At 43.3% G+C, this 18,550-nt stretch overlaps 1 protein-coding gene across 1 annotated transcript in view; it reads right to left on the bottom strand.

Annotated features, from left to right (window-relative positions):
* Positions 1–18,550, bottom strand: part of ctnna1 (catenin (cadherin-associated protein), alpha 1) — a 99,224-nt gene that overhangs the window by 10,485 nt on the left and 70,189 nt on the right. Inside the window, exons 13-16 of the mRNA XM_046858772.1 lie at positions 15,688–15,836; positions 11,994–12,104; positions 8,106–8,287; positions 3,088–3,193 (exon numbers count right to left, since the gene is read on the bottom strand). Of these exons, the coding sequence (XP_046714728.1) occupies positions 3,088–3,193; positions 8,106–8,287; positions 11,994–12,104; positions 15,688–15,836 (548 nt within the window). The remainder of the gene's footprint in view (positions 1–3,087; positions 3,194–8,105; positions 8,288–11,993; positions 12,105–15,687; positions 15,837–18,550) is intronic.

Below are 18,550 nucleotides of genomic sequence, written 5' to 3'. Positions count from 1 at the left end.
TAGGGGCATAGCGGTATTTTGGGAACAGCACATCACTGCAGTCTTCCGGTATTACTGTGTGTGTGTAAGACTTAGGAATAAAAAGAAAAGCTTTAAATAAGCCAATAATGCGTCTACTTAATGAGGAAATGCTTTCCATTTGTTTCTGGCTAGTACTTTAAAGGTATTGGGTTTTAAAATCACATTTCTGTGTTTTTGCTACATCTGGCAACCCGCATTTGTAGTGGAAAATTGCTGATCGCTGAAGATCCTTTTTTTTTTTTTTTTTTTTTTTTTTTTTTAACAGTGAGGTTTTTAATGTAAGAGGAGCCCAGGGAGGGCGACTTTATGTAGCTAATGCGTTTAATATCACGTTTAAATGGCTCTCGGATTCGGAGCAGGCTAAACATAAAGCCATCACGGCCCATGAAAATCAATCAGGGAGCGGGTTTGGAATGGAGCGATAATCCCCGAGCTTTTACTCCGGACAATTACCCCGCACCCGTCAGCGTGAAGAGACGACTGGGGGAAGCCGGAGCTGTCCGTCTGTCCGACTCGATGATAGAAGAGAGAGAAGTGCTGCTGATTTCTTCCATCTGATTGGTCTGGTGGTGTGTTTTGTTTTCCTAATACCACAGCCCCAACAGCTGCACATCACAGGATTATATTAATATTATCACTCTAATGTAGATCTGTCAATCATTCCATAAAACCAACACTACCATAATATGGTTGAAGACATGAGACATTTTGCAATTTGCCAAAAAAAAAATCTCAGAAATAAGGAAGAAACTGGCGGCCACATCTGCAGCAGCTTTCCCGAGAACTCCGACATGCAACAAGCGCATCAATCCTGGAGTCCCCACACACACACACACACACACACACACACCTGTGTGGGCTGATGGAGGAGCAGCTCCTGTGTGCACAAATGCAGGAAACCTGCAGCTCTACCTCCTAATAATAACCCCTGCATCATCCGGGTGGCATCCGCACCGCTGTTTTTCTGAGTCCTGACCGTAAACTCGAACCCTCCCTCATTAAAGAGGAGAAAATCTGGGAACCTTCTGGCAGCTGGAGGAAGGGGGGGGTGTGGAAGTTGTGGAGAAATATGCGAAACGAGCATCGGGGAGGCGATGACGAGGACGTTTCCGGGCCGGAAGTGTTACAGAAACACTGCGCAAACACACGTCCTCTGGGGTGAGAACACGCAACCGAACAGGATAAAGTCACGAAACGCTTGGGTTCACAGTCTCCGTCGACGTCTCGAGAGCCGATCCATCACCTACGTGGTGTTGATACTAATCCAACATGGCCGCCTGTCATGAGGACGTGTGTGCTGTTTGCTCTTGGTGGTGGTGGTGTTACGTTCTAAGGCCCCCCCTGCTAGACATCATCTTTCCACTTATCCATGTCCTTTTCTATATCTCTCTCCGTTGTTCTGTCCATCCGTGTCTGTCTCGCATTTCTTTCCACATTTTTGTCTTTCGTCCATTAGACCCCTATCCTTCCAACTTTCTATCAAAGTTCTATTTATCCATCTAGTCTTTGTTTGTCCCTTTCTGAGCTTGTCTCCTTCTCCTCTCTCTATTGTCTTATACTCATCAGAACCAGAGCCTTTCATCCTTCTCTCTCGATCCTTTCACTTGGCCTTGTCTTTCCATCAGTGCTTTCTAGCTCTCCATTATTCTCTCCATCCATCTGTCTGTCTGTCTGTCTTACTGTCTGCCTCATTCTAAACTTCTCTCTATCCTTCTCTCTCCCTCCATTTATCCAGTTTGTTTCTACGTCCCTGCTGCTCAGTATAAGTGTAAGTATTTACACACAGACACCTGCAGGGGTGTTTAGTATGAGTACACGTCTCTGTTCTCAGTGTGTTGAGAAAGTAGTGAGTGTGTGGGATTAGAGTGTTAGTATTCTCCTCGACTCTGCTCTAAATATATTGGACATGGGGCAGTGTGTGTGTGAGAGAGAGAGAGAGAGAGAGAGAGAGAGAGAGAGAGAGAGAGAGAGAGAGAAAGAATGCTGCAGATGTTTCACTGCATGGCTAATTAAGAGATATGGCTTCATGGTGAACGGGATAAAGCTGTATAAATCTGTACAGAACAGAACCACAGAGAGATGGTCCACCACACGGGGAGATGGTCCACCACATGGGGAGATGGTCCACCACATGGGGAGATGGTCCACCACATGGTGGATTCACCTCTCGCTCTCTCTTCCACTATCTCTCTCTCACATCCTCAATCTCTCTCACTTGCTTTCTATATCCCTCTCTTTCTTCCACCATGATTAAAAGGTTGTTTGTTTGGAATCACAAATAATTTGCTTTGCCAAACCCTGGCTACCGATTTACAGAATAAAAATATAGTGAAATAATAAAAATAAAGCCAGAATAATTTAAACAAAGCAGTCAACTCAATCACATTCTCTCTCTTCTCCCATTTTTCCCTTTCCCCGCTTCCTCCATCTTTATATCTCCAACCAACCCCCGTCAAACGAGCGTCATTAAAGTTCCACGCTTGTGTATGAGCCCAGACATTTGCTCGCCCGTCTCCGCCGGTGATGTATAGACCACTGATGAGCAATCGCACGTGTGAGAACTGGAGAAACATTTGATCAGAGAACCGGCACTTCCTGTCTGTGCCCCCGTCTCTGACTCTTGGTGTTGATGTGTATGAAAATGAGCTGTACGCTTTGCTCCACGAGGAGGTTTTTAATTCGTAGACAGATGACAGGAACGGAAACTCACTCCTCACACACTCCTCACGCGTACCTCCGACGTTCTCCCCAGACACCGATTCCAATATATTCACCGAGAGCCTTGGCGCTACACACTCCATCTGGTCTACATTCTCTTTTAGGAGATTATAACGTGCGATAATGTATCGGGCCCATTTCTAGATGTAATGGAACACTCCGGGGGCTTTTCTGTAGATCGCCACGGACCTGAATCGCATTATTTTTCTGTAATGAGAAAAGTTTACTGCGAGCGTACTTTTAATAGGGGTCTCGGTGGTGAATTCCTGAAAGGAATCACGCACAGGTGGTGCGCTGTGCTGTTGGGAGGGTCTGGAGGCGGACGGACCGGAGGGAAAGTGCACTCACCTGATCGGCGATGGTACGTCCCAGCTTGTCCATTCGAGAACCGGCCTCGGCGATCTTCTTAGCGGCGCTGATGACGTCCGAGGTGTTCTTCAGCGGCCCCTTGCCCCTGAAATGCACACAAGCGCACACTCAGTACGTTTCACACCAATGGTTTCTCCATGCCTACTTTCATGGCAGGATCTACGCAGGTTTAATGAGACGTTATGGCTGTTCACAGAGACTTATGGCAGAGTTCATTAGTTATATGGAGTAGTAATATAGTTATAACCATCCCTCTTTTCCTTCCACCATTCCTTTAGTTCTCTTTCTATATCCCTCTATCACATTTTTCCACTACATACACACACACACGGCCAGATTGCGCATCCTCCCAGCCACTCCTTCGGTCTCCTAAACAGTCCCGTCCACTTTGTGGGGTCACTGCTCAGCTCTTCACAACTCCACCCACTTCTACACCACAGCCACGCGCTGCCTGATTACGTGCCAGCTCCAATAAGGGAGTCGAGCACAAATCTGACAAGTGGTACAAACCTGGACAGGCTGAGAATAAAAGCGGAATAAATAACCCTTCACTAACTGTAGAGGAGGAGAAAAATAAAAATAAAATAAAAATAAAATAAAAAAATTAAAAAAAAAAAAGAGAGGTTGGTGTTGAAAAGTGCAGGAGATAAAGAGCACCGTGGGCGTTAAGGAAGAGCCCCGAGCGCTCTGAAGCACACAGCTCGGGTCCTAACTACTCCGTCTGATCAAACGCTCCCAACAGTGTTCCCCAATCATCACCGCCGAATCGCTCTCATTAAGCCGCGGGCTGTTTGGGGGACACGCCGCTAATGAACATATTTACTTTTTTAAGTCGACTACTTCTTCGGCCGGCACTAGGGTTTAGTGTAACGACTCTGTGAGCTGCATTCTTCCTTCGTGTCCTGCAGCATCCCTCTCTCTAAGCGTGTATAAAGTCTCTGCTGGAAAAGCAGTCACCCCTCATCAGCACTGCATCTCAGCGTACAGCTCAACCTCAGGCCCTTATTAACCTCACTGACTCTCTCAAACCCTGTCTGTAACCACACAACACCACACCAAGCTCACACGCTGTCTCTGTCTCTCCCCTCATCAACTCTCACTCGCCCTAACACAGGTTGTCTGACTCCATTCATTCCCCCTGTCTGTCTCACTCTCCCTAACACAGGCTGTCTGCCTCCATTCCCTTAGTCTGTCTGCCTCACTCTCCCTAACCCGGTCTGTGTGCCTCCATTCCCCCTGTCTGTCTGCCTCACTCTCCCTAACCCATGCTGTCTGCCTCAATTCTCTCTGTCTGTCTGCCTCACTTCCCTAACCCGGGCGGTCTGTCTTAATTCCCTCTGTCTGACCAAACCTTGACCAAAACCTGTCCGTCTGCCTCTCCCCAAACCTGTCTGCCTCACTCTCCCCACATCCATCTGTCTGCCTCAATTCCCTGTCTCTCCCTACACCCATCTGTCTCTCTTCTCCTGCCTCATTCTCCCCACATCAACTCCCTCTCCTAGAAACCTGTCTCTTCCAAGTCCCTCTGTCTCTCCCCACACCTGTCTGTCTGCCTCTAATTGCATATGTCTGCCTCACTCTCCCAACACCTGTCTGTCTGCCTCCAATTCCCTCTCCCCTTCATGTCTTTGCCTTTCCCTGGCTACGTTACTGTCTCTCTCACTCTGTCCATCTCTCCATCTGGATCTTTTTCTCCCTTTGTCCGACTGTCTCTCTTTCAGTCTGTCTCTCTTTCAGTCTGTCTCTCTTTCAGTCTGTCTCTCTTTCAGTCTTTTTCTCCCTTTGTCCGACTGTCTCTTTCAGTCTGTCTCTCTCAGTCTGTCTCTCTTCAGTCTGTCTCTTCAGTCTGTCTCTTTCAGTCTGTCTCTTCAGTCTGTCTCTCCAACCTCTCTCTCTCTCTCTCTCTCTCTCTCTCTCTGAGTACAAAGCAGGATACAAGATACAAGGTGACCGCATGTGTTTATCAGATTTACATAGACTGTACCGCTGCCACTGTTGCCCACTACAGCTGGCACGTGTATGCGTCTGTGACAGAGATAACACAGGCGTGTGTGTGTGTGTGTGTGTGTGTGTGTGTGTGTGTGTGTGTGTGTGTGTGTGTGTGTGTGTGTGTGTGTGTGTGCGCACACCTCCAGCAGGAACAGACAAGTTGCTGCACCACAAATATTCATGAGCAGGACTGGGATCTGTGATGGACTGGACGAAATGTTGGCGCTGTTCTACAGAGCTCAGTGGTGACTTCAGATATATCAATGTGGATATTACACACACACACACACACACACACACACACCCCGCTGAAACGCTCTGATAGATGCGTAACCTAGTACACTATATTTACACCATGGTATCTCCTTGAAGACCAACTCCTGTGTGGAAATTCATGAATGTCTTCTGTAAATTAACTAACAGGAGGAAAGAAAAAAAAAAAAAAAAAAAAAAAAAAAAGACTTCAAATCAATTTCCCTGCACCGCATTAACCTTCATGCTTCAAGGTCGGAGAAGGGCAACGATTTCACAGAGCACCAAGTAAACACTATGATCTGGCGTTCCACATTTATGCAGGTGGTGATCCTCGATCAGTCTCCTCTCTCTCTCCCTCCCTCTCACACACACACACGTGAGATTACCATTTTACACATTTTTTGTGTTCCAGCACCGGTGGCCAAACAGATGTTTTGCTCGTCGCTCCTCATTTCTCTGGTTTGTAATGATAAGTGTTTACGTTTTTAACCTCCAGCAGAAAAACAATCAACTACGCTGCAGTACTGCAGTGCACTCACTCCACACAACACCCAGTCTGTGCATACGCCTACAAATGATCCTGTCTGAGAGAGAGAGAGAGAGAGAGAGAGAGAGAGTAGATAGAAAGTGAGAAATAGAATCAGAAATTCAAAGAAAGAATGACAGAGAGAGAGAGATCAAGTGTGTGTTTGAGAACAAGACAGACAAACAAAAAAAAACACAGAGGGACTGATCTCATATGAAGGGGAGAGAGAGAGAGAGAGAGACACAGAGAGAGAGAGAGAGAGAGAGAGCAGAAAAATGGCATCTGATAAAGACAAACAAATTCAGAGATTGGATCAAGATCAGAGACAATGATCAAAAGTGTGTAAGAGTGAGTGAGAGAAAGAGAGAGGGGGAGAAACGATAACAATTCAGAGAGACTGATCGAGAGAGAGAATTCAGAGGAACTGCACAAGTGTGTGTTTGAGGGAAACAGAAAAAAGAGAGATGGAGGATACTGAGAGACCAATTGAAAGAGTGATTCGAGAGAAAAAGAGAGAGAGAGAGGATCAAAGCGAAAGAGTGAGAGATGCAGAGATAGAGAGACCAATTGAAAGTGATGCAGAATAAAAGATAGAGAGACAAAGAGCGAGAAAGAGCGAGAGAGAGAGAGCACATCACTCAAAAGTGGGACACAGACGGCCAATCAGTATTCAGAGTGTGCAGTGGTGCACCTGAACAACTCAGACTGTGTGTGTGTGTGTGTGTCCCTCCCCGCACCCTAATCGTACAGGTAAGATGGACAGACAGCATGTCTACACTCGTATAACTTGTAAAGGAATTGTGTGTCCTGTCCTTAAAATGTGTCTTTTCAGGTAAAGAGGTGGAGGAAGGAGGCAAACACACACACACACACACACACACACACACACACACACACACACACACAGAGAGATAAGGATACAGATGGTAGGACTCTGGTGGCTGACCCCCATGTCCTGTGTTCGACTCAGTCACGCCCTGCACGCCCACCAGAGGGCACCCCAGGTCCAGGGGACCACCCTGTAATAAACTGCACCTGTTACTGTTTAACCTCACCCCCTTCCATCTCTCCATCTCTCAAGTTCTTCCCAGAAGAACTTGACACCGGTTCCTAAAGCTACAATAAAATGCTGCATTCCAGCAGCTCCTGAATGAGCCGGAATTCCAGCAGAAAAGATGCGAGGCGACTCCCCAGACACCTGAGCCAGGTAAACAGATATGAGGATCTCTCCGTGTGTGTGTGTGTGTGTGTGTGTGTGTGTGTGTGTGTGTGTGTGTGTACACACAATGAAACGGAAAATATAGTGCTACGACGCAGGAATAAGCGAGTGTCTGTGAGAAACTGGAGCTCGGTGTTCTGCAGCGAGAGGTTAAAATCCCTTTAGGGCTAAATGAAGCGTGCGGTCGGGTTTAAATTAGACCTCGCCCACTGATGAGTGCTGCTGAAAACGAGCGCGAGAGGAACGCCAGGCATTTCATTAGGCTGCTTTCCGATTCGTGAAAAGGTCACAATTAACCAGCAGCACGCAGGATGGATTAGGAGTGTATACACACACACACACACACACACACACACACACACACACACACACACACACACACACACAGAAACAAACAACGACGTGAATAAATATAAATAGAGCCGCTCCTAATGCAAAGAGAGAAAATGAGTCGATCGTGAGATGAAGCAGTTCCTCTCTGCTCCTTTACATCGTCCCGGAAAACACTAGGTTCAGAACATTCGGGTATTTATCGTACTACAGCCACGCCCCTGAACACGGCCAGAGCCCCTCCTGGTACTCCTGTCCGGACAACTACAACACGCCCATTAAAGTGAAAAACCTGCCAATTACTGATTCGAGATAACTGAACTCCGAGTTTAGGGAGGTCTTTACTGAGATTCCTGAACTTGGAAATCACGGACTCTGGAAACAGGGAGGTCTTTTCCCGATTTTTTTGCACTGTGAAATTGTGAACTCTGAGATTAGGAAGGTCTTTCCTGATACCCTGTACATCTTTTGTGAATTTGTGAACTCCAGGGTCCTGATTTTCCCCAGAACAGATTACGAGAGCTCTTCTCATTAAAGACACTTTTCCAGCAGTAACTCTTTCCAGTTTCCTCGATTTTAAAAGTGTGATTGCTTTTCTATCTGCCATGAAATGCCAGAGAGTTAAACCGTTCTTCAGTGTGTGTGTGTGTGTGTGTGTGTGTGTGTGTATACACTGACCTGGTGAAGTCAGTCATCTCCATCATGATCATGCACATCTGCTTGGCCAGAACGATGATGTCATTGCCGCTGTCGTCCCACTTGGAGACCTCGGCGTCCAGTTTGCTCTTCTCCTCCTGGAAACTGGCCACCTGCTCGGCGATTTTCGCCTTCTGTTCCTGAGGCAGCTGAGCCATGATGGCCTGCAGTCACACACACACACACACACACACACAGCCATGAGACAGCATAGACACAGCATACAGCATCGCACTATAATCACTCCCTCTCGCTCTCTCTCTTCCCGACCCGCTGACTCTTCATTCCCTGTAAATGACAGAGACGAAGGGGAAAGAAAAGGCAGATGGGACAGCAAGAGCACAGAGTCAGACAGAGAGACATGCAAAAAGAAATAAGAGACAGACGGTTAGAGGTAGAGCGAGAAAAATAAAACATACAGAAGGATGAAATGGAGTGAGACGGTTAATCGGCCACAGAGAGAGTGATGGACTAACAGACAGATCTTTAGATATATAGAGATATAGACAGAAGGATGAGAGAGGAAGAGAGAGAAAGATAACCTGGGAATGTTGGACAGTTAGACAGACGAACAAACCGACCGACAGACGGACAAGAAAACAGACAAACATACAAATAGACAAAAAAAGGCATGTACACAGTTAGAGAGAAAGATGGAGAGAATTAGACAGACAGAAAGAGATAATTAAGCAGAATGAGGCAGACAGACAAGATATTTAGAGACAGAGACAAAGAGATAGATAGTTGACTAGACTGAATGACAGACAGAGAGAACGATACAGTCAATAGAGCGATAGACAAAAAGAAAAGGAAAGTTCAGTAGACAGAATGAAGCAGATGGACAAGACAGAAAAGTGGTATTGCACAGTAAACAGAATATGGCAGGCGAAAAGGTGGACAGTTCAGTAGATAGGATGAGACAGACAGACAGTTTAATTTAAAGATAGACAAAGCGAGACAAATGGACAAAGACAAACAGCAAGAGATGAATAGACCGAATGCAGATCGAGAGAAAGACGGAATGAGACACACTTAAATAGACAGAAAGACAGACAAATAAAGAGATGGCTAATCAAGGAAACAGAATGAAGCAGATAGAGAGAGAGAGAGAGAGAGAGAGAGAGAGAGAGTTAAACAGATGTACAGTTCAGTAGATGAAATGGAGCACAGACACTGAAAAAGAAAGAGAGACCAATGGAGAGACAGCACGACAGACAAATACAGACACTTAAGTAGAGAAATGAACAGAAAGACAATTAAAGAAAAATAAGTAGCTGAGGAAAAGAGAGACAGATGAAAATAAGGACAGTTAAAAGAGTAGACAGACAAAACAGATATATAGTTCAGTTGATTGAATCGAGCAGATGGACAGAAATAGACCAAAAGAAAGAAAGAGAAAGGGAGACAACCAGACAGACTGATGAAGACAGACAGTTAAACAGAGAGACATTGTTTTATAGACAGACAAAGAGCATAATGGGACAGCTTAAAGACAGACACATAAAAAGACCTACAGAGAAAAAAAGATGGACAGATAAGGAGACAGAATGAGGCAAAAAAGACAGAAAAGTGAAAAGTGAGAGAGAGAAAGAGAATGAGAGACCAAAAGAGATGGATAGTTCAAGACAAAAAGACAGAATGATGGACAGAAAGAAAGTTAAATGGAGAGACGAAACAGACAAAAAAGACGGATAATTAGGTAAAGTAGCCAGTGGAAAAGGAGAAGGAGAAAAGATAAAAAGGAAGTCTCTGATTTGTTTTGTCTTTTAAACCATCCCTCTGTTTTTCGTCCGTCTCTCTAGTTGTTATTACACCTTCATTTCCAAATCACACAAACTGCACCGTCAGATTTATGAATCTGCTGCTCAGCACAAGCACCAGGCCGTGTTCCTCTGCTCGCATTCTCTTCTGATCATTCACACAGGAAATGAAGAGCACATTATCTTCTCATCTCTGAACATGTGTCTGCATCACACTCTCTCTCTCTCTCTCCTGCACTGGGGTCAAGTTATTTCTGGATGATGAAAGGGGGAAAAAACTAATCAGGACCCCTTTGCTGTGGGATTCATCAGGACGTGTAACGCGTGCGTCTTTCACGCTGGCTGTTATTTTCCTCTGGCGTGTAGCGCCGGGGCTTTGGAGAGATGATCAGGGGCGGGCGGGTATTCTCAGCTCCGTAATAAGACACAGGGAAACGCGTTTATTAGCTTTTAAATGGAGCCGAGATGAATAGGAAAAGGGCGGGGATACGCCCGGGCCTTTCCAGCGCCGCCCGAGCCGAGACGCCGGGATCCGCCTCGCGTTAGCTTTCCGTCGCCAGGAATAATGGAGCGTTAAACCGGCGTCGACCGACGCTAAATTACCAACATTAACAACATCGGGGAGGAAATGACGACGGACGGGAAAGTAAAGGCGCGTGTAATGGAGCTTTTTTCTCCTCTGAAGACATCTGATGTTTGAAGAGACACGATTTCAATTACGTTTCTGCGCAACGCTGTTAAGAATAGCCGGTTGCGGGAATCTGGACTGTTCATGAATAGAGTGGAGGAGACCACAGAAAGATAGAAAACCTCAACCAGATCATGAGGTTTATACCATCAGTACATGTGGAAGAGCAGCAGTGTGAAGCGGAATGAGCAGATCTTGGGATGAACACGGTGGCAGTGTTACGATTACAGCAGCAGCACTCACACCTACACTGAGCAAAAGTATTGGGACACCTGAATTTTTTGTTTGCCATATGTGCTTATTGGACCCCGTGAGAGAAAGAGAAGCAACCCATCACTTTTTTTTTTTCCACACCTCACACCATACAAGACAGACTCCATTTAAAAAGCAGTGAAAATCACGTTACACTACTCGTTTCATGCTGCATGTGTATTACCAGGGTGACAGAGGAGGAACGTACTGAGAACAGAGAGAGCAATCTGAGAAGAGTCTTTTTCCCCTTTCTTTTTTTTTTCCTGTAGAAAAGAAGGCGACGTTTTAAGAGGAAACGAGAGCAAGATCACAGCAGAACCCGAATCCCTCGCCTGATTAGACCAGAGATAATCAGGCTAGAATATTGAATATATCATTTCTGGGAAAGTATATTTATTCTTTCTTTCTCTCTTTCCTTCTAGTTCTCTCTAGAACAGGAATCCACAACCACTAGGTTGGGATCCAGTGCCAAGTTGATCCTGAGTCTGGGGGGCCTGGTAGCTTAGTGGTTAAAGCATTGCTCTTTGGATCCTAAAGACATGAGTTCAAATCCCGCTACCACTCCTGGGCCCCTGAGCAAGGCCCTTAACCCCATAGCTGCTCAGGTGCATGAATGAGAAGTCACTCTGGATAAGGGGGTCTGCCGAATGCCTTACAATTACCTCATTACAAATCCAGAGCAGTTCTCGAACTTAGACAGCTGAGCAATTGAGGGTTAAGGGCCCTCCTTAGGGGCCCCAGCAGGGGCAGAGGTGTAGCGATTTGAATGATCTTTCAATCAGAAAATCATCTTTTCCACCGGGTTTCCTCTTTAATGTAAAGTAAAACAATATGACACTAATTTACTGAGTGTTTGTTCTTTAAACCAAACGTACATACGCCACAATCTGATTTGATCTAAAACACTTCGGTTTGATTCGAAATATTTGGTGGGATGCTCCAGAATCCCGAGGCCCCATTCACCAGAGGCGTGTCGTGCTTTTCACCAGCAGACATGTTTGGGGTCGATATGGTTTAAAGAGCGTGGGGTTCGTGTATGGAGATGTTTGAAAAGTGCCAACCTCGGGTTAAAGCGTGTGTCGGACAATGAGAAATCGTGTGATTGGCGTTCAGAGAAAAATAAAATTAATTAAATAAATGAAATGTAAATGTGGTTCATGCGGATCTTACCCGAGCGCTCTGTCCGGCGATGAGCTGATCGTCCTCCGTCTGCACACTGGTCCTGCTGCGAGAGTCGAAGTCCTCGGTCTCGAAGTCGGAGTCGTCCAGTTCCTCTGGGGTCTGGGGATGCCACAAATCATTGGTCACTTTCTTAATAATAAATATTTTTTACCGATGCAAAAATGTTAAAAACGATGCATTGTGAAAAACGCTAACTTGTATCCGACGCACACTTATTCATTAATTTTTTTATTGATGCATCACATCGTTAACTTATGCCGCTGCGAAGTGGTGAATCCGACCATCCCTAATGAATAATAGGTAGTAGAATGTGGAAGAACACAGAAAATGTAGTAGTAGTTAAAAAAAAAAAAAAAAAAAATACATTTCCGTTTTTGTTGCTTCTTTTTTTATTTCTAACTTTTTTTTTTTTTTTTAAGTATTTCTGCAAATAGTCATTTATATAATTGAATTCAGTTTCTGAAGTGTGAGGCGTGACTCAGTTGTAAATCCAGCGGGATACGCAGCCTGTTAAAGGCAGGGCGTATGGGAAGCATCAGAGAGCTGGAGGCTTGGTTTTGACGTGATGCTGCCACTTTTTTTTTTTGCTCAGCCTCCATTTTCCTCCCCCCCACCCTCCGCTCTGATTCACGATCTGAATGGCGAGCGTGCGACGTCAACTGCTCAGCCCGATTAGCGTGCGATCGCGAGCGGAGCTGGAGTTTGCTCGGAGCGAATGAGGAAACGGTGGAAAAATCCCTTGGTGACAAAGAGGTGGAGGTGCAACAGGAGAAGAGAGAGCGAGACTGAAACTCTGACTGTAGCTCAATGTCATTTTTCAGTTTTATCTAGGATAGATTATATTTATATATATACACTTTATATTTATATATTTATATATACACACTTTTTGGTTATATAAATGTTCATTTGGTTTATATTATGGTAATATTTATAATCAGTATACAGTCAAATTATTTTCAAACTTTTATTTTGCACTTTTTTTTTGCTGGCGTAATTGTTTATTTCCTCGTATTTTTTTTTTTTATCTTATAATTCCTATAACTTGTTAGATATTTAGCTCATTTCTATTCATAAATTTCATTTGCTGACTAGTGGTTCTTTTTATGCATTTATTATTTAGTCCCTTCTCATTATTTACGCTTTAGTTATTTGCTCCCATAATAATTTATCATTCACACCTTAATTTCCTAATTATGAATTTTTCAGTGGATTTTTTGTGTTTATTTAGTTACACTGTACGGCTAACGGTTTTGTGGACTCCCGACCAAAAGATCAGTACGTGCTTCTTGAACATCCCGTTCCACATTTAGTCGCCATTTCCTGGGAAGATGTTTCGCTAGATTTTGTGGAGAATCATTCCACCACAAGGGTGTGAGTAAAGTCAGGAGCTGATGTAGGTGAGGGTGAGGAGGTCTGGGGTGCAGTCAGCGTTCACATTCATCCATCTGGCACAGGGGCATCGTCACAGTGCGGAGTAAACCTGACTAGTCGTGTTTTTTTTTATAATTAAATCAGAAGTTTAAAAAAAATTTAATCCGTTCGGTACAGTGAAGAAAATGTTTGTGTAAGAAAATGTTTATATAAATCTCTTTTCTGCTTAATTCATATTCCAACTTGGAATATTTCCCCAGATGAATTTCCCATGGAAAGTTGCTGGAAATTTACCTGAAATTTTAAATCACTTTGCACCTCTACTTATAGGAGACCTCCATGTTGGAGATTTAGATTTGCTTCTATTGGACTGTTAGTGATTCTGTTGAAACGAGAGCGATTTTGTCTAGTTTGTTTCTTTCATTAGTCCAAATGCAGTCGGCTTTTCGTTATCTGCGCGTTTGTCCATCATGTTGATCCCGTCTTAATAAAAGCACGAGGAAGCATTTTGAGAGCAGAACCATGGTGGGTCTGCAGGCTGCCACAGCTCCTCAGCTTTACTGGATCATCACCGTGGACAAACCACAGGGTGAAGAGGGTTTGAGAGAAGCTCAGATGCGGAGCTACGGTATGGCTCTTAGCTCACTCTCGCTCTGGATAATAAAACAAAGTGCTAATTAAGACCCTATTCCTGAAATCAATGACTTATTATAATGCAAATACGGCGTAATTGTTCGCTCTCTCTAATTCTGTGCTTTATGAAACGCGAGGCTGCTGCACATTATTAATGAGAGCGCCAGCTTCTGCTCAGGTGGGTAATTTATCCCAGAATGAACCAGCAGATAATGAGGCACGCCGTCCATTTAACAAATAAAGTCATGTATGGGAAAGACTGCGAGATGTGTTAACTGTATTAGTACAGAGTTCAATCAGAGGCAAACTCTGATCTGTAAATACACTTCTATACACACATACATACAAAAGTATTGGGACACCTATCTGTTTCCTTCAGATGTGGTTCTTCCCCAAGCTGTTACCATATTGTATGTAAAAGAATTACATTTTCTAAACCATCTGGAAACCCGGCATGATCGTTACGTGAAGGAAAAGCTTGGACACGTGAGCAGCTGTGCCTGAAGTGTAATATGAAGCAGACTACTGTTCCTTTAATGTAAACACCTGCACAATTAACACCTCACACACGATCATTATTTAGTATTGGAGTTCACATGCGCAAACGTATATACGGTACACGACGTGGCAGAAATACGTGCTCAATAGGGATAAATAAGCCCCCCCCGCCAAAAAAGGTCTGGGTTAATGATTACAAGCTGCCACTTTTGGGGCCCTTGAGTGAGGCCCTTAATCCTCTGTATCATAACTGACTCTGCGTTCTGACCCCAGCTTCCTAACAGGACAGGGATCCGTGAAGAAAAAGTATAAAGCACCTTTTCATTCTTTCTATGAAACTAATTGATTCAGGACACGTGACTTTCCCAGCCATATGTGGCTCTTCCCCATAATGTTCCTGAAGATCTGCTTAACATGGATTGGAAGATCTCCAGCTATAGAGCTCTGATCTCCACCCTATTAGTATGAATGTGAACGCTGACTGTATCCCAGGCCTCCTCACCCCTCACCTACATCAGCACCTGACTTTACTCACACCCTTGTGGCTGAAGGAATCTCCACAAAATCTAGTGGAACCTCTTCCCAGAAGAGTGGTGCTTATTAGAACAGCAAAGGGGGAATAAGCGTGGAAGTCAAAAAAACATCATATACAAGTAAAAAAAATAAAAATAAAGATCTATGCACTGGATGTCCATCTGATTTAAAAAATGAAGTCACATTAATTTGCCTCATTAAAATACTTAAAAATGTTGCTCCCAAATCTCTTTCATCTCAGCACTTGTTTACACTTTCAATATTAAAAAAAAAAAATTATTCACTTTCAGAGACGGTTTGAATATTTTACCTTGTTTAGCTTAATGGCTTGTTGAATTTTTTATTTCCCCAAAACTTTTATATTATATATATATATATATATATATATATATATATATATATATATATATATATATATATATATATATATATATATATATATATATATATATATATAGAAAAGTTGAGTGAATTTGACGCCGTGAGAAATAAATAAATAAATAATCACTGAAGACTGAGTCCTAATGAAACAAGTATTAATTAGTTGAGCTGCAAATTTTAAAAAGAACAAAACCAAAAGTTATGGTAATAAAAAGTTATGATGATAAATAAATGAAGTGTGTGTGCATGTGTGTGTGTATACCCGGATCATCAACACAGCCTTCCTGATGTCCCTCACGCCATCATACACCAGACGGGACGCGTCGATGAACTCGTTCTCGTCCACTGGCTGAGAATTAGCGCTCAGGGCCTCCACTGCTGCTTCCACCTGCTCTGTGAAACGTGGCATCACTGCAAACAAACACACACACACACACACACACACACACACACACACACACACACACACACAGGTGATCAGAAAAGTCAGCAGGGTGCTAAAATACAGTCTAACAGTTAGTCATATTCTTGATTGTGATTGGTCGAGGAGTAAAACAAAATTAACCAAAATAAAAAAAGCCTGTATTTAACTGCTGATCTGAAAATGGTCTCAGAGTATCAGTGTTCAAATCTGCTTTACTTCTTAAATTTTCATGATGGCATCCATGAAGCGATTTATTGGTAATAACTTATGATAAGGCATTATTAAATAAATGATGAGGCCAATTGTGTCTGGACAACATGTAATAACGACCTTCCTCTTAATTTTGGTTGGAGGCTCTGTAGCAGGAGATCTTCCACTCTAACACATATAAAGCAGACCTCCGTGGAGCTGGAACAATGTTTGGGTCTCTTAGATCGAGGAAAGAGGCAAAATCTTGTGCTTCGGCATCCAAAGTCGTCCGCATGCGGCTGAAAAAACTTCAGTGTTCAAATACTTGTGTCCATATTTTTCTATATCTCAAACTCAAATTTCCACACAGCGGCTAAATTAGCGAGAGCGAGAGAGAGAGAGACACTTAAATATATAAATAATTCGTTTTGACTGCTGAGTCATAGGGTGTGCAAGGAGAAAAAAAAAAAAAAAAATCGCCAACAGGAAGTTAAGCGTAACTCATGGCGCCCCCAGGAGCCTGTGATCAAGCTGAATTCGAGCGACTCGATACAACAGGAACAATCACGACCTGATTAAGAACCCATTAGAGAAGTGAGAGAAAGAAAGCAGGTCCGGGGTTGGACTTAATGAATGCGAGTTTTATTCAGGCCGTGTGAATGGGTCGCCGCCAGACGCTTGGGGTTTAATGAACTTTTAATGAGTCTCCACTTCGAGCCGGGGAGAGCAGAAGAAAGGCGTTTTTTAAAGGCCGACTCCGGACCAAACGCCGCGTGTAGAAATGGAGGCGGCGGTGATTTCTGTTTTGTTAAGTTCAGACAAAGGAAACGACGATACGCTGCTTTTCGTCTGTAGCTATGAAGAGGGGTTTTTAAAGCAGAGATCACTAACACACACACACACACACACACACACACAGTATTGACTACAGGGAGCCGAAATCCTCGCAGTACTTCACTGATTTAATATGAAACAGAAGGTCGTTCTCCTTCTCTGATCCCCATCTGATGTTCTTACACGGGTTCAGATCATAATAAAGACATGACTCAGACGTCTTCATCTGTGGGCTTCTACTACATGGCTCTCGGCCAGTTAATGAAGCTCAGGAGCCGAACAAGTCGGTTTTGATGTCTAATGGTAAAACGGATGAACGCGTTCAGCAGGAACTCGTTTCCTTTCCTCATCTCTCCGGCATTTGCGTTAATAGACTGCGCCATACAGTGGAACAGAAGGTTTACAGCTCATGGCCTGTGTGTTCGTCCTCCACTGTTCTTAAGATTTTGGGTTAAAAGTCCACAATGGACACCTGACTTTTCTAACCATATGTGTTTGTTCCTCCAGAGCTTGTAGGTGCACAGCTGTATAGGAGGGCTTTGGATGCATTAGCATTGAATTGAATTAGGAGACCCAAACCTGTTCCAGAATTGTGTACACAAAGTCTGCTTCATGACTCCATCTCCTGCTATAGAGCTCCAACACTACTGAACACCTTTGGGATGAATGAACGCTGTGGCTACTCGCTCTGTACCGGAAATACGTTTTGCAGAAAATGCGGAAGAAGCCATATCGCTAGCATTCTGATCTAACCAGGAAGTGGCTAGAGGCTAACGCTAGCGCTATGGATTCTTTAGCGTTTTATGTCCAGCTCCAAGAATTTCCCTCAAAAGGAGAAAATCCTGTCAATTCCACATATCGAGGAAGTGAATAAATGAAGGATGGAAGAAATGAAGATATATGTTAAAATCTGATGAAATACAAAGAAAATTGAACATTAAATGTAATTTTTTTTTTCATATATTTAACCAATTTAATTTGTGGTAATGTAATTACCCAATCAATATAAAAAAAAATGCATTAATTTGATTTCTGAAATGTATAATTTTTCATATATATATATATATATATATATATATATATATATATATATATATATATATATATATATATATATATATATATATAAACCCACTTTACATGATAACTTGCACCAGACGTTTGTTCGTTCATACCTTTCCACCACAAAACAAAATAAAAGGTCAAAATATTACGAGATTATCTTAATGTTTAAACTGTGTGCAAATAGAAACCCCTGATTACAATAACAATCCAGGTGCAGAATCGGAGGCTATTATCGCATTCAGAAGGTGCATTAGCACTTGAATGCTCGGGTCTCATTTAAAAAACAAAACGCGGCTTTTTTACTGCATTCTCCTTTTCGGCTTCTGAATTATGACGACGCTGCGATGGGAAAAATAAACGTACTTTTATATGTCCACTAAATAACATGGTCTTTCACAAACAAACTGAAGCTCAACTTAAAGCATTTTTACATGGAATTTCTAATGCGCCATATAACAGCGTTGTCGAATCCTCGAGTCTGATTGGTCGGTGAAGTGATCCTTTTCCTTTCAAAACCGTTCTATAGTAAAAACTTTTCCACAGTTTTCCATGGAAGGAATCTCCAGTGTTAGAACATGAAGTAATGCTATTTTATTTTGAAAATTACATTTAA

The sequence above is a fragment of the Silurus meridionalis genome, chromosome 10 (assembly GCF_014805685.1).
Source record: "Silurus meridionalis isolate SWU-2019-XX chromosome 10, ASM1480568v1, whole genome shotgun sequence".
In the NCBI taxonomy this organism is placed as follows: domain Eukaryota; kingdom Metazoa; phylum Chordata; class Actinopteri; order Siluriformes; family Siluridae; genus Silurus; species Silurus meridionalis.
The sequence above is the reverse complement of the archived record's forward strand: the minus strand, read 5'-3'. Positions and strand labels throughout refer to the sequence as shown.